Raw genomic sequence first — 21,074 nt, 5'->3', positions numbered from 1 at the left:
CAGCCAGAAGGAAACAGTGCGGGAATTACCAGTTATAGACAATAGAATGAAACACTTCTTTCTCACTTGCCGACTAGCACTGGTATAGTTTTACCACTTCACATACAAACATTCCTCAATCCCCATAAGTTGAGATAAAGTTTAAAATCTTCTTATTTTACTATTTTCTCTGCTAAATATTTAAATGACTCCTGTTAGAGCTCTAAAATGTTACTTTTTTTGAGACATAATTTTTTATTGAGATATAATTCACATTCATAAAATCTACCCTTTTAAAAAGTATACAATTCAGTGAGTTTTAGTATATTCACAAAGTTTGGCTGCCATAACCACTATCTAATTCCAGAACATTTTCATCCCCCTAAAGAGAGACCTCATACTCCTCCTATTTTGATCTTGTGATAAAATGGTTATTTACGTGGTTAAGTGTGCTGATAATTTTTAGAAATTCAGAGAACTGCATGTATGTATAATATCGTAATTAATATTACAATAGGTTACTTTTTTTTTTTTTTTTTTTTTTTTTTAGCGGTACGCGGGCATCTCACTGTTGTGGCCTCTTCTGTTGCGGAGCACAGGCTCCATGGTCTAGCCACTCCGCGGCATATGGGATCTTCCCAGACCGGGGCACGAACTCACTGTTGTGGCCTCTCCCATTGTGGAGCACAGGCTCCGGACGAGCAGGCTCAGTGGCCATGGCTCACGGCCCCAGCCGCTCCACGGCATGTGGGATCTTCCCAGACCGGGGCACGAACCCGTATTCCCTGCATCGGCAGGCGGACTCTCAACCACTGCGCCACCAGGGAAGCCCTAGGTTACTTTTTAATGTTTATCTTAGTTATACTTTACCATTTGCTCAATGTTTTACACACACACACACACACACATACACACACACACACTTTAGTCTTGGTCTTGTTAGGGTTTTTCATATCAGGTTGGGAATATCAGTGCCAACATTTGTGCATAGCTTGAAGGAGAGGGAGTGGACACAGTGAAGGTAAAAATAACTCTCCTTTATTGAACACATGCTGTTTCCCGGGCACTATCCCTCATATAACAGTTTTAGGAGGTAAGTTTTATTTTCATCTTTATTTTACATGTGAGCAGATGGAGGCTTCTAGAGCTTATGAAACTTGTTATCCCCAGGTGGTATAACTAGGAAAATCCAAATCTGAACCCAGGCCCTCCAAATTCAGAGCACATGCCCTTAAAAACTGTGCTCTACTGACTGCTGTTAAATTGGATGTTTAGTTTAATTATAACAACAGCCCTTGATCAGAGCTGTACGATACATTTCCCCAAGCCCTCATTCAATTCCTCCAATTACTGGATGAGAAGAGCCAGTTCTTGCAGGTTAAATGATCACATGGGGAGGCCAGTGCAGATAAGCAGCTGGATTTTTTTTTTTTTTTTCCGGAGCAGACATGGATGTGTGTTCCCCTCCACCATTCTGGGACTTCTAACAGTTATCTTAGACTTCTGTTCCAGCTCTCATAATAACTAACCACATTTTATCACACTTGTTTGCATATTTGAATCTCTACATCAGTCTGAGGGTGGCAAATATGACTTGATTTATGTATGTAGTCCCTGTGCTCAAATAATGTGACTTGAATGAATGTGTGAAAAAATCAAAAAATGAGTCTAGACTCCTTAGGAGTTTAACCACCAGTATTTAGCGAGAGGAGACTACACAGAATAGCTTGGTTACACCTTTGTCTTTTTTCTGCAAGTTTCTCAAAAAAGTAAACAATTCCACATACACATTAAGTGGAATGTGTTTTGCACACAGAGGAATGCGATTTCAAATACCTTTTGAAGAGAATTAGTCACAATTTGTACCTTTGGTAAGCAGAATGAATGAGGATCCTATTAAAAGCCGATGGATTAGGGCTTTCATTAATCAAATAAATTCTGCAGCTCTGTTAGCCTCCTTCCCACCCCAGTTCCTTGTGAATAAATCTGGGAGTCCTTGTGCCTGCTCCCCACTCCTCGGAGAGGTCCTGCCAACTCTGCATTGTCCCGCTGGATTTGCAGTCAGATGTCTTCTGCTGGCAGGCACTGTGCAGGCAATGAGTTCTTTCCCTGTATGTTGGGCACAAAAAGATCAGCATGGGAGCAGCAGCCTCCTTTGGGACAGCTGCTCAGAGAGAATGCAGCTAGCCAGGAGCCTGCAGAAATTCCTCCAAGCAGAGGGTGGCTCGTAGGAGGAGTTCAGTTTGCTAAGTACTGTCATTTGCTGAAAGAAGGTGTGTGCTCCAGAAGGAGTTTTAACCTGGAGGATCATTAAGTCTCTCAGTCAGCTGGTGAGCGGCGGTGGCTGGGCAAGTTCAACTCGTCCTGGACGCATCTGCTCCAGAAGGTCAGGGAGGAGTGGAATCACTTTTCCATGGGGGACCACTTTGAGAAGGGCCAGCAAGCTTTGCTCAATGAAGGAGAAGAGAATGAGATGGTAAGACTCTAGCCACATTCCCCCTCTTTCCATTCCCACTCCCCATCCTCCAGTATTCACGCGCACACACACACACACACACTCATACACACGCACAGTGCACACGCACACACACACACACTCATACACACACTGTACTCTGCGATTTGATTCTGGCACTGTGTGAGAAAAGGTAATGTTCAAGAAATCTTTCTTTCTCATAAATGTAACCTCTGACAGCAGAAATTTGCTAGGATGGAAAACATTGTATTCATTTTATCAAGAATGTTTTGAAGTAAAATTGAAAGGGAGAGAAGTACAATGCCCCTTCATGATATGTTTTTGAGACTTAATCAGTATAGCGAGTTCTGTTCAAAACGTCTAATAATTTCAGCAAATCCCTAATGTTGGGAGCAGCGTATTCCCTGATAGGAAGAAGTAACACATCTACAGCGAAGTAGGAGGGGAGCTGGGGTTCTGACCTTATTCTCTGCTCACATATCTGTGTTCACAAAGACTGCTGGACAGGGAAAACATATAAAATATTAACAGTTATCAGCCTACGTGCATTTCTCTTTACTTCTAGAATTTTACTTGTAGCTCCCTACGTACAGATTGGTTTCAGAAAAATTTCTGGAGTTCACTGTCTCTTTTAATTTAGATGTGTTCCCATCTGAGAAACTGTAGGAAAAATCAAAGATGATTCTTATGCTCTTGCTGAAATTGAAGCTGTATTTCTCAATTACAATATAATCAAGAGAGAGTTAGGAATGTGTACTTCTGTTAATAAGGCTGTTCTGCTAATTGTGTAAGCATAGACTTTTATGCCAGTAATGGTGTAATTAAAACGTTAAAATGTGAAGCTCTCATTCTACAGTAACATTTTTATCTTCCTGGAATTAATATATAAATAACAAACCCAAAAGATATTTACTTAAAATGTTTTCTTGGTTAATTGCTTTAGCCCTGGCTATTAAATTCTTTGTTCCTGAACTGGTCTTTCAAGTCTAATCTGCTTACCTGTTCCTATAGCAACAACATTTTTTTGGACCTTCAAGAGTAGATGCCTTCTGCTATCAAAGCTGAAAAAATTATAAGGGAATCAAAGTCACCCAAGTTTACATGACTTTCTTAACCATCTCCTTACTTCTTTTGGGTTTGACCACCAAATGACCGTTGCCTTTAGGCCCTACACAGATGTCATCAGAAATGACCTTCTGACCCACGCTGGATATCATCCTTGTTTCTCCAGAGTGTTTTCTCTACATTAAGAGAATTAAGAGAATTCTCTATATTAAGTTGAAAATTTGATCCTCATCTTGAATATTCTTCACCAGAAGGCAGAGTCTCCTTCTCTCTACTGGTCTTTTAAATTCTCCCTCAGATCCTCACATGGAAACATACCTACTCTTTTCCTGCACACTCATTTCTTTTCCTCCACAGTTTGTCATTCAGGAGTCATGAAGAATCATCTACTTTCTGTCAAGGCTTTCCTAGTTCAAGGGAAACCACTACCCCTTCTTTAGCCTATGTATCCTAGTGAAGCAGTGTGGTTAATAGTTCATCTTCATAATAGCATCACCCAGTCAATGCATCAGGGTGTCAACTTAGTATTGCATGCAGCTGAAAGCCCAGTTAGGAGAGGGCCTTTGACAAGGAAAGGACACTGTGTTTTCTGGAGATGAGTCATCTGGCCGGTAGTCTCGGTTGAGGTGCAGCAATTAGTATGCGCTCTTGAGCTCTCCATCCTGCTCTGCCTGGAGAAACCTGGCCACCTGCCTGTTGCTGTGTCTGACGCTTTGTCCCTTTTAAACTCATTACTCCATTCCCTTCTCCAGGAGCAGTAAGCTTCAAAAATTAGCAGGATATCTTAAATGTATGCCACGTATATTTAGAAATTTTTAGTTTACCAATAGTTTCTTGCCTACTAGCTAACCTGGTTTTCACTACACCCTGTGAGGTAGGTGCTATGCTTCCCACCTGAAAGAGGAGAAAACTGATACACTGAGAATTTGCTCATCTAAGGTTACATCAACCATGAAGACCAGGAGCCGAGACCCCATGTAGGTTAAGTTGGTAGCTCTGAACATAGCCTCCTGTTGCCTTCTTCAGCTTTGGCAGAGGATATAGCACTCTTAATAGGAGAACACACTTCCTCCCTGATAAAACAAAGCTTAGATCCATCTCATCTGCTTAGATTTCCCAGGATCTCTTGTTGTACATGATTTGTATTTCCTGAGTCAGTCTATCTCATTTGGCCTCAACGTTAATCCCTTTTAGCAAATCAAGATTGTCTAGAAATGTGTCACACCAAAGTGTTTACAGTTTCTTGCTTTCTAATATACACTCTGGACCTTTGCAGAAGTCATTCCTCCGATGATGGAAATGACTGCAAGTTTCAAGAGAAAACAGCATTCTAGGGTTTAGCCCTCATGTCAAATAAAGAAGAACAGAATATTTCCACGCCTAGTGATGCCTGGGACTATCTTCCACTCTAGCACTAATAAAACAGGAACGAAAGAGACACTCTAGGTGACCTGAAAGTAATATCCTTAAGTGCAAAATGAGATAGGAGCCAATGGAAGAAAGAACTTGTTAGGAGGACAAGGCAGGAAAGAGGAGAAAGTGACTTTCTGAGAAGGTTCACCCAGATGACTGCCTCTGAAAGGCCTCAAAGAGGAGACCGTCTCCCAGACAGCACCATAATGGGACCAGAGACCAGGCTCTCACTAGCTTTAGGCTAGCCACTTGCCTGCTCTAGCCTCAGTTTTTGTAGCTGTAAAATGGGAGTTGTCCTTCTTACTTTACCTGTCTCACAGGGCTCTTATGAGGATCAACTAAGACAGTCTATGTGGAATTGTCTGAAGCAGTATAAAATTCTGGAGAAGCATAAGCTGAGGTCTATGCAAAGATAGGAGGAGTGAGGCCTTCAGCAATTAACCAAATGAATGAATACTACCCTGCCCACCCATCCCCCATGAGGTCGTCTCTTCTCATTAAATAATGATAAGTGAGGAATATATACTTTTATTCACAAGCTATAGAGACCATTTATAAATGGAGAGGAGCTGAGTTACTTTATAACCTGCTTTGTAGTGCTTACTTTGGAAAACACCTACCAGTCTTAGGACTCAGTGTCCTTATTTGTAGAGGGAGAGTGTGAGATGGGCTGGGAGCTCAAATTCCTTTGTATTCAGATGTTGCATATTTATATTCTGAAAGGGCTTAGAAACACTGAGTGCTCATCTCCTTATACCATGACTGAATAAAGGTATGATTTAATTGATTCAAATTTTACTCACCATTATCTTTAGTTATACTCTAATGAAATCAGACTCCTTTTGGGGAAGTGTTTTGTTACAGCTAGACTTGTTTTAAAAGTTGTGTTCTCTGATTTCTTTCTTTCCTAGATTTTAGCAAATAAGAAAGAAAAAGAAAACCTTGAAAATTTTTTCTGATTATAAAGGTAACATATGTTTACTATAAAAATATTGAAATGACATATAAAGGTCTAAAGAATGAAGTAAATATGATTCATGAACTTTCCACCCAGACATGATCAATATTATTATATTGGTGACCCTCCTTCCAGACTTATAAAAAATGCATATACAAAACATCACTTTCTAATATTTTACTACATTTTAATATGGTCTATACTCTTAGGATTATTTGTATCTGTTGTATCCATATCATGGAAATACTATATAATGGTATGTTACTGTACATCTCTTCCCAACTCTGCATTCAGTGATGTCCCATTAGTGCTTGAAATGCATAATGTTGGGAGTATTTATGCCACAGAAATCGGTAAGTGCTACAGAGAACTTCTACCTGCCCCACCTGAAGGCTTGCTGTTAAATACCTACCAGCACACCACAGCACATATTATTTCTTCAAGACTGCCCTTTTTACCCCCATACATGTATGAACAGAATAAGAATATTGTGTTTGGGTATCATCCATTTATTTGCACTATGGACCATGCCAAAACAAAAGACAATCGATCACAATCTATTCTTAAAAGAATGTGCACCACCTATTTACATATACGTATTTTTTTTTTTAAAACAAAAAATGGAGTCATTCCATTTATACTCTTTTTTAAAGCTGGATTTTCATTACACTTAAAATATATTAGGGACATATTTTCCTTTTGATATTTACAGCTCCACATAACCATTTTAATGTTTAAATTGTGTTTGGATGGACTATGCTATACTAAGCAGGTCTCTCGTGTTACTCACTTAGGTCATTTCTAAATTTTTTTGGCTGTGATGGACAACTTTGTGCATGTGTTTTAAAATATTTATCAGATCATTTCCTTAGGATAAAGTCCTAGAAAAAGCACTGCTGCAATAAAGGGGATGTGTGTTTTAAATTTTGATTGATACATTGCCCAAATTGCCCTCCCTAAGATTGCGGTTGTACAAAAATATACTCTGACTAGTTTTTGAGAATACTTGATTTCTCTACCATACTTGCCAATGTTGAGCATTATCAGTATTTTTGACTTTGGCTCATCTGGAATGTGAAAATGATATTTTATGGCGGACTTATTTTTCATTTCCTTAATTTGAAATTGATCACATCGCTATATGTTTCTTAACATTTTTTCTTTACTAGAATATATGAATGCTATCACTGATGTTATATCAACCAGTAGACTGTGGAAAAGCAAGAGAGACTCTTTTTGAACTTCCAAGTCATCTGTGGGAACAGCAAGAAGTTAGTGCCACGGGCACATAATATAGCAGCAGGGTGGTGTGTGGCCTTTGCCACATGGGAAGTCCTGTTGCGCCTTCAGTGTGAGCTAGGGGCATCTGTCCTCTGCGATTATTTGGCTCACTCTGATAGCTGATGTTGGCCTTTTCTTCCCTAACACCAGGGAGCAAAAGCACCTCCCCCCACCTCAATAGCTACTTATTTATTATGCTCCATGAGCACCTCCGAGTTGGTTGCCAATGTTAACTAGTGAACCCACAGATCTCATAGTGGAGGAATTGTGTTCGGACTGAGACATTTTGTCAGTTGAAATGTTCAGGAAGCTGGGCCCCTGGCCAAGTCTAGGGTCTTTATTCTTGATTCATTGCTGCAGAACTCCCATGAAGTCAACTCATCTTTGATTGAAACTCTTGAAAAGTACGATTTAATGGCTTCTTGAGAAGAGGGGCCCTGCTTGTTTCACCTTTCTATGGCCTCCTTCTCCCCTTTCCCACTCCCCCCCCCAGAATTTAGCACAGTTCTTGGCACAAACACTCAGGGCATATCCGATGGCACAATTGCAAGCCCCATTAACCTGCAATTTTGCATTCTGAGAAGAACAAGGAGGTAGCAAGGCTCAAAGGCTGCAACAGTTTGAGAAATTTAAAGAGAAACAGGAAATTTTATGTTATTTATTGGGGATTGTCAATCATCTTGTGAATTTATCAATTGACTGCTCTCTCCCTCAGGCATAAACAAAGCGTATTCTTCAGAGTTCATTAGCCATGCTACACTCTTTTTCTGTGAGATACCTTATTCTGCCTTTTCATCTGCTCACGTATAAACTCAACAAATATTTACCAAACCCTTACTCTGTGCCAGGAGTCCTCTGTGCTAACCAAAGAGGGTTTCGAGTGAATAGCAAACAGTTTCTGTTTTCAAGGATTTCACAGTACAGTCGGCAGGACCGAATATGTAATTTGTGGGGTCCAGTGCAAAATGAAAATGAGGTGTCCCTGGTTCAAGAATTATTAAGAACTTCAAGATCACTGTAGCAGAGCATCCTTCCAAAAGCAGGGCCTTGTGTGACTGCACAAGCCACATGCTCATGAAGCTGTCCTACAGTTGGGGGGACCAGGGATGCAAATGTAATGAAAGTGTGCTGAAATAGGTATCATTGTGGGACTTATGCATACAGAGCTGTGGGAGCACAGAAGAAGCAACTCTATCAAAGAACACTCCAAGGGGGAGGATGGCACTTAATTTCCCTGGAGGGGTAGGTGAAGGCCAGCCTTTGAAGGACTGTATAAGACATCCTAATGAGTACACATTTTATCTTTTCCAATGATTCCCAAACATTGGTCCATGAAAAAACCGTACCAGAATCAAGTTGGGGGGTACAAAAAAAAAAAAAAGATTCCTAGGCCCCCATTCCAGGCCTACTAAATTAGAATCTTTGACGGTTGAGTTGGACTTGGTCAGAAGGATGTGATGCCAACCTGATGGATGCAATGGGGAAGCTACTGAAAAATTTGAAACAGGGAATGATATGGTAGGGTTTGCCTTTCCAAAGGATGTTACATCAGGGGATGAGGAAGTTTGGTTGGAGGAGGCAAGACAAGGAAGGAGTATTTGAAAGAGTCCAGGTGAGAGATTCAGGATGCTGAGTGGAGACTGGATTTAAGAGATATTTAAAAATTAGAATTAAAAAGACTTCATGATCCATAGACTGTGGTATAAGAGAGAAGGGGCGAGCAGGATGAGTAATTATTAAGGAAGTCTTTAAGGTTCCTACTTTGTCCAATGGGAGAGGATGATGCTACCACTTAATCCCATAGGGAAATGTAGGAACAGGTTGGGAGCGGGGATGGCAATAGTCACAGCAAATACTTATATGGCGGTTGATCTGGACTGAGAACTTTACATATAGTAACTTATTTAACCCTCTCAACAACCCTAGGAGGGATAAGCATCTCTCGTCTACAAATGAGGAAACTGAGGCACAGAGAGATTAAATGACATGCACAGGTTCATCTGGCTAAGTAAATGGAAGGCTATAGCCTAAGTTTGTGCTTTAAACATGATAATTTACTGCCTCCTGGTTTTGCTTAATTTTGGATGCACTACTTTAGTTGTTAATGGTTGCAAAACAGCAGGGCATAATCGAAAAAAACACAACATTAAGAGTCTGGAGACCAGCACTGTGGTGTTGACTCTGCCATTATTAAAGTAGATCATGGTCACCTCTCTTTGATTTCACCTCATTTACAAGATGGAGATAATAATACCTTACTGGTTTGAGCCAGAGACCAATGCAGATGGTTTCTTGGTGTACTCTCCAGCACACATACAAAATATGGTTTAAAAAGTTTTAAAACAGGTGGATAAAATCTCTGTGAAACATCTTAAGCAATTTAAGTGATACTCTTGATTTTTTCAAAGTGCTGTGAGATTTTTTTTGTCACGGAAAGGCGAACATATCTGGAGACATTACATTAAGTGGGAGATGGAAATTTATGGCAGTTGCTGTATGAATTACTCAATGAATAAAGGAATAAGGAGTAAATCTATTCGTAAATAATTAACCAGTGCTAAACCCTACAGCTCCCTCAGGCCCACAGAAGACACAGAGCACAGGAACTTAGCCTTCAAAAGAATTGGTGATTTGGTGATATGTCCAGAGGAAATTCATTCCTGGGCACCAGTTTCAAGACTTTGTGACTATTTCAAAGCCTCTTGAAGACTAGCCAGAGTGAGACCATCTATCTAAATGGGCTACAGCTATTTCTAGATGCCCATCATGTAAACCTTGGTTAGTTGCCTGAAACCACAGCTGGGTAGAGTTGGAAGGCAGCTCAGAACATCGCCTCCTCAAATCCATCCTCACCCTGAGGCTACTTTTATGTACAATGAGCACGGTTATGCCCTAGATGCCCCCTCAGAAAAAGAACAGAAGGAGGCCCAAATGTACTGAGTGATTTCCAGAGAAATATTATGTCCCTCAGGCCAGAACACTTTCTGATTTTAGTGGTTGCACACACAGGGCTCTGGCTGAGACTATAATCACCTTAGCATTTCCAGAATCTTCTTGGGGGAACCATGGCTGCAAGATTTTGAACCTCTGGTACTCCAGTCTCAGGATCAGTACAAAGAAGATGATATTGTGAGGAAAGGTCAATTTTTGAGGCCAGGTCAAAAACAAAAGCATCCAAGAATGCAGTTTGGGTAGATAAGTGGTTCCTTCTACTTGCCTTTAATGAAAGAATAAGGTTGAATTTTATGGCATACATTTACCTTCAAGTTTTCTCTCCTTCAGCTTGGAATCACCAAGCATGATAAGGATCTTTCACCTTGGAGGCCGCTACAACCTGTGCAGGTCTTTCCTTTAGTCAATTCCAAGAGACAATTTTTTACTTTCCATTTTCTTTCATCACCAAAATGTGGTCTTCTTGCTCTTCCAGAATATATTATATACTTTCTCTGTCAGGGTGGTATCTTCACCCTAATATCTGGCCATCAGAGCCCTGCACCTCCATCATAACTCATCTCAAATCTGACTTCCTTCTTTAAGCCATCTGGGAGCCCCTGGGTCACACTTGGTCCCTTCCTTGTCTAGAGTGGATTTAAATGCCTACTACAGCAATTTTCACTGGGTTCTGTAGTAGAGTCATGTGTTTATCTTTCTCCCCCAACAGATTGCGAGTTGGTAGGGGCAGATATTGCATCTTATTTCATGTCTATATCTCACACATAACATTGAAGTTACTTAATATATTTCTGATAAGATAGATTGAAAATTTTATGCAAATATTACAAGAGTTTTTCTCTACTTTCCTGACTCAATTGAGTTGTTAATCTGAATTTTACAAAAACAAGTACTGAGAAATTATATAATCTGTCCAAATCTGAAAGCTAAGAAGCAGCAAAAACAGATCTTGAACCTTGGCAGGTTGATTCCAGATCTCCTGCTCTAACTCCAATAGTTTCCTGGCTACTATTACTGCTACCACCCCTACTAATACCATTATCTCTACTACTACTATCATTACCCATGACTATCACTACTACCACTACTACCACCACCACTACTACAGCTACAAAATAAGCCCAACACAGTGTGTATTAGTTTAGCAGCTATGTTATACTTAGGGCTCATTTTGAGTTTGTGAGAAGCAAAACCTCTGGGTCTCTTTTGTAAAAGTCATAGCTTTCTGATCTTTTGGGCATAAAAGTGAACAAGGGCACAGGTACTGGAATCAGGTCACCCGGATTCCCCTTCAGTTTTCAGCCATTCGTGCCTGCCTGCATTACAGAAGTGGCCTCTCTTCATGTTCTTGTCCCTCCACTAGTGTGTCCTCCTTGGCTTGTTACTCAGTGCTAGGCTTCTAGTAGGGGCAGAGAAGGTAATCCTAGCCAGTCCTTTCGTGTTTGGGCTTCAGGGAGTGCTGCTTTGTCAATACTCCTGTTCATCCTCTCCATGGTAGCCATCTCTGTCTTCTATCTGTCAGTGGTCTGAGATGGGAGTTTCCTGCCCCTCCGATCACAGTTTCTTGAGCATGATTTTGTAGAATCCTGGTTTCAGGATGGTAAGCGGTAGAGGATTTTTGCTTCCATTCTTCATCCAGCACCAATGGAGTTTTGCTTGTGTCAGAGAGGATTGCCTACTTGGAAGTAACTGACCTGTGTCAAATTGGTCATACAGTACTGGTTTTAGTCCCAAACTTCACATGCGGCCTTCTGGTAACTCCAGGATTACATATCCCCAGATACTAAGCCAGTGGAAAAAACAATTTGCCTTCTTTCAATAGTCTCAGTAGAATAGATGAGCAAAAAAGACTCATCTTTTCTCACTGGTTTTCTCACTGGTTCTCCCCTTTTCAAATTTATTAGTGTGGACAGGAGAATACCATGGTCTTAGTCACATGCCACATCCTAGAGATGGGGTCAGAGTCAACTCTGCATAAAGTACATCAGCAGAGGGTGGTGAAGGGAGTGGTTTGACAGAAGAAAATTGGGGTATTGGATGCTATTACCTGGAGTGAAATAAATGGGGATTTGGTGGTCTAGACAAAAAAATACAAACGGACAAACAGAATTTCCAATCTGATAGTCAATAAATAATAGGTTAGCTGAACTGAACAAATAATGTTTAAAGTGGTTGGGTCCCCCTGTGACATTTTTTGCCTCAGAGAATATAAAATAGAGAGCTTTGCTGAAGGTATTTTAGATATCTGTGAAGAGGTAGAAAAGAGCTTTTAAAAATATATGTTCATTTTCATTTTTAAAAATTATTTAAAGTGAAGTATAGTTGATTTACAATACTGTATTCGTCTCAGGTGTACAGCAAATTAATTCGGTTCTCTCTCTCTCTCTGTATATATATCTTTTTTTCCCAATTCTTTCCTTTATAGGTTGTTACAATATATTGAATACAGTTCCCTGTACTATACAGTAAATCCTTGCTGTTTATTTTGTATATGGTAGTGTGTATCTGTTAATCCCATACTCCTAATTTATCTCCCTTTCCCCTTTGGTAATTATGTTTGTTTTCTATGTCTGTGATTCTGTGATTCTGTTTCTGTTTTGTAAATAAGTTCATTTTTATTATTTTTTAGATTCCACGTATGAGTGATATCATATAATATTTGTTTTTGTTTGACTTACTTCAATTAGTATGATAATCTCTAGGTCCATCCATGTTGCTATTTTTCTGATTTTAAAAGTTCATTGAATCGTATTTACTTATTACAAAACAGAAACAGACTCACAGACATAGAGAACGAACTTATGGTTACCAGGGGGAAGGGTGAGGGGAAGAGAGAGATTGGGAGTTTGGGATTGACATGTACACACTGCTATATTTAAAAGCGATAACTAACATGGACCTACTGTATAGCGCATGGAACTCTGCTCAATATTTTGTAATAACCTAAATGGGAAAAGAATTTGAAAAAGAATAGGTACATGTATATGTATAACTGAATCACTTTGCTGTACACCTGAAACTAACAACATTGTTAATCAACTATGCCCCAGTATAAAATAAAAAATAAAAAATGAAATAAAATAATTTTGGTTATTAAAAAAGTTCATTTAATCATATTCAATGATTAAAATATACACAATATAGAAGTAAAAGAAGAATCACAATGATGTCATCACCCAAGGCAAATACCACGAGTATTTTATTTTATACATTTATATTTCAGTCTTTTTTTGTCTGTGCTTCACCTTTTTTTCAATTAAATTTGAAATCATACTGAGTAATTTTATGTTGTTTCCCTTCACTTAATATTAGTACATATACATTTTCCCCACGTTATTAAAAATACTTAAACATTAATTTAATGGCTATATAATATTATTTAATGATTACCAGATTACTATATCCATAGGTAGTTTTCTATTACTACTACTAGTAATATTGTAGTGAATATCTACAATATAAATATAAATCTTGCATATAAATGCATATAAATCTTGTCTGTGTTTTGTATAAGTTAGAGGGATATTTTTAAAGACAGTCTTTCCTAGTTGCTAAAATCATACCCTTCAGAGGGGTCTGTGCATTTGTAAAGCCAGATTGGCTTTCAAAACCCCTCTCAGGAGTAGAGATCTAGACTCATGTGGAACTGCAAGAAGGGATATGATTCTGATGCTCAGAAATGCCATGTTTCCCATTCTCCATCCCAGAAAACTATGAAGAGGAAGTGTGTAATAGAAAGTTGTGACGCTTCTATTTATTTAAAGGCTTTCCAGGCAAAAGGCATCATGTGCATATAAAGGATCAGTTCTGACCACAGCAGTTCTATGTTGCAGAGCTGAATGGGGCTATAGCAATAGACTAGGGAGGCTTCATATTTCATTTCAGGAAAGTTTTCTATGTAGCTTCCCCCTGCTGTTTTTACCCTAGGAGTAATAAGTAAAAGATAGAATTCCTACTATCTTGGTATCAAATTCTATCCCCTGTGGTCACAGCTATAGTATCTGTTCTTTAATAAAGGCCTGATTATGGGGCTTTCACACTATAGGGAGAAAAGCCCAATCATCTTCTTTCTGAACTTTTACACAAGATCACAGAGCAGGAAAAAAATTATTTTTGAGTTTTACATCATTGAAATAATTGCCTACAAAGGGTCCCTATATAAATTAATTGGCCAATTGAAAATAGCAAAAGATATGCAAATAGAGGTAGAATATTTTATTACCCCAAGGAAGATATACTTTTCTACTTAATATTTCATAGCTTATTGATCAACTATTCACTGTTATATCTCCAATGCTTAGAAAAATGCCTGGCACAAAGTAAGTGCACAATATATATTTTTGGAATAAATAAATGAATGAATGATGGATGAATGTAGCTAGTTACAGTTACGTTCCAAAATTATATGCAACAGCATACAAATTGAAAGGTAAGTAAGCATTAGAATTGAGAGAAATAGATGTCTAGTTTACTACACTTCATTTCACCCCAGATTCATTGCATAGAATCAGAGTCTCGGGCCAAAAGCTTCTTCAAAGTTTATCTGACCTTCTCCTGCCCCTTACCTCACCCATCTAACCTTTCCTTAAATGCCCTCAGAGAAGGAAACTCAGCATAAGATAAATCATTTCCTTGTAAGACAGAGCAGACAATTAAAAAAATTCTACTTTATGTTGAGCTGAAATATAGTTCTATTAACCTGAATTCATTAGTCTTACTTCTTTTGCCTTTTGGGGCTACCTGTCAAAAATCAGCTTCCATTTCTACAAGTCAGGCATTTAAAAATTGTTCTTGTATGTCCTTCAGCCCCACCCCTCCAGGTATCTCTTCTCCAGTCTAAAGAGTTCTTTCAATCACTCTTCATGTGTCATAGTTCTTTGAAATTTACTTCAGAAAATCTTGGAATGATAATTTAAAGAAGCTACCTTCTCGTAGTGTAATTCTCTCTTTGAAATCCACAGAGATTCTGGGATAAAGGGGGGAAATCTACCAGGAGGAACACAGAAGTGCCACTTACTGTGTCACCAAGGTTGTTGACAATAGGAGTTCAGTTTCTGTTCAGAACCAGACAGGTATTAGGTCAGTCTGATTCTGTTACAAACTCAGGTTTGGCTGCTTGCCGCTTGAAAAATCAATACTCAAGAGACAGTTGTTGGCTGGAAAGGAAAGGCTGCTTTAATCAGGGCTGGAAACCAGGGGAGAAGGTGGACTCATGATCCAAAACCAACTCTGAAGATTCTGCTAGGCCATGAAAAGTGTTAAAGGGAAAAGGGGGAAATAATCTCAGTTAACCGTTAATGGAAGGGGTGAGATTCTTTGTCATGTTTCCATTCCATGCAGATTTGCTGACCTCTCCTGATCTTCCTTTGGATGCTATCTTGCCCGCTTAGTCCACCTGCAAATTTGCTAAGGGGTATGCTGGGGGTAAAGAGTCAGTCATTCTTTAACTACTTAATTCTTCATTCTTACTCCTTTTAATCCGGGAAAGAAATCAACAAGTTAGACAAGACATTGTGTACATTCAGTAGAGCATAAGACAGGAGTTAGGTTAAATGTTACCTAGTGATCTCATAATAAGGTCTGAGGGAAACAGAGATGGACAAACAGAAAAGGGGCAAAAGAGCTGCTTACAATTCTTGCCTAATTATTGTAATAGTCATAGTTATTGACTACTTACTAGGACCTCTGTCCTTTGATAAGCACTTTTCATGTGATGCTTCATTTTAAATTTATAATAACCCCATTAGGTAGGTACTGTCACTACAGGTGCAAACATTAAACGCTTCTGTTGTTCTTCTATGGCAGATGTCTGCATACTACAGATTGTGGGTGAAATCTGGCCCACTGATTGCTTTGTAAGTAAAGTTTTGTTGGAAAACATATCCTTCATTTGTTTACAGATTGTCTCTGGTTGCTTCTGCACTACAACAGCAGAACTGAATAGTTGTGAGAGAGACTGTATAGCCTACAAAGCTGAAAATGTTTTCTATCTGGTACTTTACAGAAAACATTGACTTGTTCTTTTCTTTTCCTTTCTGGCCCCATTCTTTTTTTAAAAAAACTTTTGCTTTATTGCCATAGTAAAATGTTGCTTGTTAAGATTGCCCACATTTTCTTTATCCACCAGTGCTCATTTAGTAGAGCTCTGAAAGGACTGGGGCTGGGTGGTGTTTAACAGTTTGGACAGGCTGTCAGTGAGGGCAGTAGATATTTACAAACTGCCATGGTGGAAAGGGCCTGTTTAGAAGCCTGGGCTCTTTCGAGCATGAATTATTCCATTAACCATTCATTTTGTGTGAGGCATTTCCTTTGTCGGGCCTCTGTTTCTTCCATCTCTAAATAGATATAGATCTGTAGGATCTGTGTCCGATTTAGTTTCATACCTGTCCTCGTTTTGAGGTTGCCCAGATCTGTAAGAAGCTTTGCCTGCTAGACATAGTACAGCCATTTATCACCAAGAGCCAAATGGATCCTTAGACCCCTCAAATCATGGAATTTCAGGTATAGAAAGTCACTCAGAAATAATCTCGTCCAACACATTCAGTTTTTTGTCTTTTTTTTTTTTGTAAAGATAATTGTAGATTCACATGCAGTTGTAAGAAATAATACAGAGAGATTCTGTGTACCCATTGGTAACATCTTGTAAAACTATAGTACAGTCTCACAATCAGGAAATTGACATGGATACGATCAAGGTACAGAACATTTCCATTACCACAAGAATACTTCATTTGCCTTTTCATAGCCACATCCATTTCCTTCTTATCTGCACTCCCTCCTTAAGTTCTGGCAACTGCTACTCTCTTCTCTATTTCAATGATTTCATCGTTTCAAGACTGTTATATAAATGCAGTCATACAGTATGGAAACTTTGAGATTGACTTTTTTATTCAGTGTAATTTCCTGAGATTGATCCAGGTTGTTGTGTGTATCAAGAATTCATTCTTTTTTATTGCTGAGTAGTATTCCGTGGTGCCATGTTTTATTTAACCATTCATCCACTAAAGGTCATCTGAGTTGTTTCCAGTATTTAGCTATCATGAATAAAGCTGCTATAAACATTTGTGTATAAGTTTTTGTGTGAATGTAACTTTTCATTTCTTGGGATTAGATGTTCAGGAGAGCAATTACTGGGTTGTATGGAAGTTACATGTTTAGTTTTTAAAGAAAGTACCAAATTGTTCTCCAGAGTGGCTGTATCATTTTACATTCCCATCAGCAATGTCTGAGTGATTCAGGTTCTTTACATTCTCACCAGCATTTACCACTGTCACTATTTTTAATTTTAACCATTCTGATAGGTATGTAGTGATATTTCACTCTGGTTTTAGTTTGCATTTCCCTAATGGCTATTGATTTTGAACATCTTTTTGTGTGCTTGTTAGCCATCTGCATCTTCATGTCTTTTGTCAATTGTCTAGTTGAATTGGTTTTTTTTTTTACTGTTGAGTTTTGAAAGTTCTTTATACATTCCAGCTACCAGTCCTTTGTCAGATGTGTGGCTTGCAAATATTTTCTCTCAGTCAATAGATTTTCTTTTCCTCCTCTTAAAAGGCAAAAATTTTCACAAAGCGAATGTTTAAAGAATTCCAATTTATCATTTTTTCCTTTTACGGACTGTGCTTTTGAAGTCAAGTCTAAGAACTCTTTGTGCAGCCATAGGCCCCAATATTTTTTCCTGCTTTTGGTCTTAAAGTTTTATATTTAAGTATGCAATCCATTGAGAGTTAATTTTTGTGTAAGGTATGAGACTTAGATTGAGGGTCATTTTTTGCCTATGGATGTGCAATTGCTCCTATACCATTTGTTAAAAAGGCTATTTTTTTCTCCATTAAATCACTTGTGCACATTTGTCAAAAATCAGCTGGGCATATTTTTATAGATCTATTTCTTGGTTTCTATTCTGTTCTGCTGAGCTATGTGTCAATGCTACACAGTCTCGATTAAGGTAGCTATATAATAAGTCTTGAAATCAGATAGACTTGTTGCCTACTTCACTTGTATTTTTCAAAATTGTTTTAGCTATTATAGTTCATTTGCTTTTCCATATTCCAAATTTTATAATAATCTTGTTTATATCTACAAAAAAATCTTACTGAGATTTTCATAGGAATTATATTAAACCCATATATTAATTTGTAGAGAATTAAAATTTTCACTCTGTTGCGTTTTCCAAACCATCAACATGGTGTGTCTCTCCATTTATTTAGATCTTCTTTAGTTTATTTCATTAGCATTTTGTAGCTTTCAATATATGAGTCCTGTACATATTTTGTTATATTTACATCTAAGTATTTCATTTTTTGAGTGACGGTAAATCATCTTGTATTATTAGTTTTGGTATTCACATGTTCATTATTGGGATACAGAAATACAATTGATTTCTGTATGTTTATCTTGTATATTGTGACTGCGGTGAACTCAGTTATTAGTTCCAAGAGTCTAAGAGGTTTTCTGTTTGTAGATTTCTTGGGATTTTCTGTAATAGAAATCATGCCATATGCAAGTAGAAACAATTTTATTTCTGTATGCTGTTTGTTTATTTTTTTCTTGTCTAGCTACAACTCCAGTAATGTGTTTGAATAAGAGTGGTGAGAATAGACACCTTGCCTTGCTCCTGATCTTATGGGGAAAACATTCAGTCTGTCATCATTAAATATAATGTGAACTGTATGTTTTTAAAGATGTTCTTTGTCAAGTTGAGGAAGTTCCCTTTTATTCCTATCTCTCTGAGAGTTTTCATCATGAATAGCTGTGAAATTTTGTCAGATGTATTTTCTGTATTGATTGATATGATTGTATTTTTGTTTTGTTTTGTTTTTTTGTTTTTTTTACTCTGTTAACATGATGGATTACACTGATCGATTTATGAATGTTAAAGTGGTCTTGTATCCCTTGAATACACCACTTGATAATGGTGCATAATTCTTTTAGCATATTGCAGAATTCTATTTGTTAGTATTTCATTTAGGACTTCTGCTTCTATACTCCTAAGGGATATTGGTCTACAGTTTGATTGCTTTCTTTTTCCTTTCTTTTTCTAATACTGTCTAGTTTTGTTATCAGGGTAACATTAACTTCATAAAATGAATTAGGGAATGTTTCATCCTTTTTTATTTTCTGGAAGCAATTGTGAAGAATTGATATTAATTCTTCTTTAAATGTTTAGTGAATTTTTCAGTGAAACCACCTGGACTTAAGGATTTCTTTTTTTGGCTGCACCATGAAGCTTGCTGGATCTTCCCCAACCAGGGACTGAACCCTGGCCAGGGCAGTGAAAGCCCAGAATCCTAATGATTAGGCAACTGGGGAACTCCCAGGGATTTCTTTTTAGAAATTTCAACAGTATAGATTCAATTTTCTTGATAGTTCCAGGGTTATTCAAATTATCTATTATCCTTCTAATGACATGAATAATAAGATCTTTTTTAATAGTTTCACCAGTTTTATGGTTTTATTTTTAAAGACTGTTTTCTCTTTGTAGTTCAGTTTGGGCAATTTTTATTATTCTTTCATTTCACTGATGATTTCTTTTCCCTCCATTCTACTGTTGACTCCATTCATTGAATTTTTTTTTTTTTTTTTTAATTTCAGGCACTGTATTATTCAGTTCTAAAGTTTCCACTTGGTTCTACTTTTATCTCCTATTTCTTGTTGAGATATTCTCTTTTTTTTCATTTTTTTTTGGTGTGACTGTAGTTGCTCCTCCAAGTATTTTTACAATGGTTGATTTAAAATCTTTATGAGATCATTCTAACATGTCCGTTATCTTGGCGTTGTCATCTGTTGATTCTGTTTCTTCATTCAGTTTGAGATCTTCTTTTTGGTATGACTTTTAAAAAATTAAAAACTGGACATTTCAGGTATTATGCTATGAGACCCTGGATCTTATTTAAAACTTATATCTTAGTTGGCTTCTGTTGCCACTGCTCCAGCAGAGGAAGAGTAGGGGACCACCTCATTACTGCCAGTTGGTGGGGAAAGTCCAGGTAACCTACTCAATCGACATTGACACTTGAGGAGGGGGAGGCTCCTCATTATTGTTGGTTGAGGGTGGAAGTTTCAGCACCACTAGGCTTCCAGTGATAACTCTCTGGCTTGGAGAATTAGGAGTGCCTCGCTGCTCCTCCTCACATGACCTCCACCGATGCCGCGGGAGGGGCGTCACTACTGCTATAGGTGGTAGTAAAAAATCTTGCTCTCCTTGGGCTTCCTCTGACAACACCCTAGCATGGAGGAGGAGGTGGAGAGGAGCTTTTTTCCTGCTGGTTGGGAGTGTGGTGGTCTAGGCTCCACATAGTTTCCACTGATACTACAGGGAAAAGGGTGCTTGCTATTACTTGGTGGGAATGAAAGTCTTGGCCCCTTATGCAGCCTTATCGAACTAACATCATTCCCGCCGGGGTTGAGGTTCCTCCTTACAGCATGTGGAGAAGAGCAGTCTAGACTCCCCACTTGGCCTTTGCTGGTGTAGGTGGGGTGGGGCCACAGTTTTTCTGTGTGTGAACTTTGGATCCTTTCCTGGTCATTTGGCTAGAGAGATCAGGCTTTTGGTGTGTGCGTGTGTGCGTGTGTGTGTTCTCCCACTGCCAGCTTCTTTTGCTCCAAGTCAGAGATGAGGCAAAGAGAAAGCCCAGGGAACTCACTACGGAGTCATTGGTTCCTTGGTTCCCAAGTTTTGTAGTCAATCTGTCTTCTCTCCACCATTCAACCTTCTTATGTTTGTTTTCTATGTAATGTTCATGGATTTTAGTTGAACTTATTGGGAGGAATAGGAAAAAGTAAGTCTACTCCATGTTTCCAGAAGAAAAAGTCTCAGTTATTTTTTTGTTTTGTTTTTTTTTGTTTTTTGTTTTTTGTTTTTTTTTTGCGGTATGCGGGCCTCTCAGTGTTGTGGCCTCTCCCGTTGCGGAGCACAGGCTCCGGACGCACAGGCTCAGCGGCCATGGC

At 38.5% G+C, this 21,074-nt stretch overlaps 1 protein-coding gene across 1 annotated transcript in view; it reads left to right on the top strand.

Annotated features, from left to right (window-relative positions):
• Nucleotides 1-2,294: 2,294 nt before the first annotated feature.
• The window catches only part of ATP13A4 (ATPase 13A4), a 143,536-nt gene continuing 124,756 nt past the window's right edge, over nt 2,295-21,074 (top strand). Inside the window, exon 1 of the mRNA XM_007457594.1 lies at nt 2,295-2,455. Coding sequence (XP_007457656.1) covers nt 2,393-2,455 — 63 coding nt within the window. The 5' untranslated portion in view covers nt 2,295-2,392. The remainder of the gene's footprint in view (nt 2,456-21,074) is intronic.

The sequence above is a fragment of the Lipotes vexillifer genome, unplaced genomic scaffold (assembly GCF_000442215.2).
Source record: "Lipotes vexillifer unplaced genomic scaffold, Lipotes_vexillifer_v1.1 scaffold425, whole genome shotgun sequence".
Lineage (NCBI taxonomy): Eukaryota > Metazoa > Chordata > Mammalia > Artiodactyla > Lipotidae > Lipotes > Lipotes vexillifer.
Note: the sequence above shows the minus strand (reverse complement) of the source record. Positions and strands in the feature narration are given on the sequence as shown.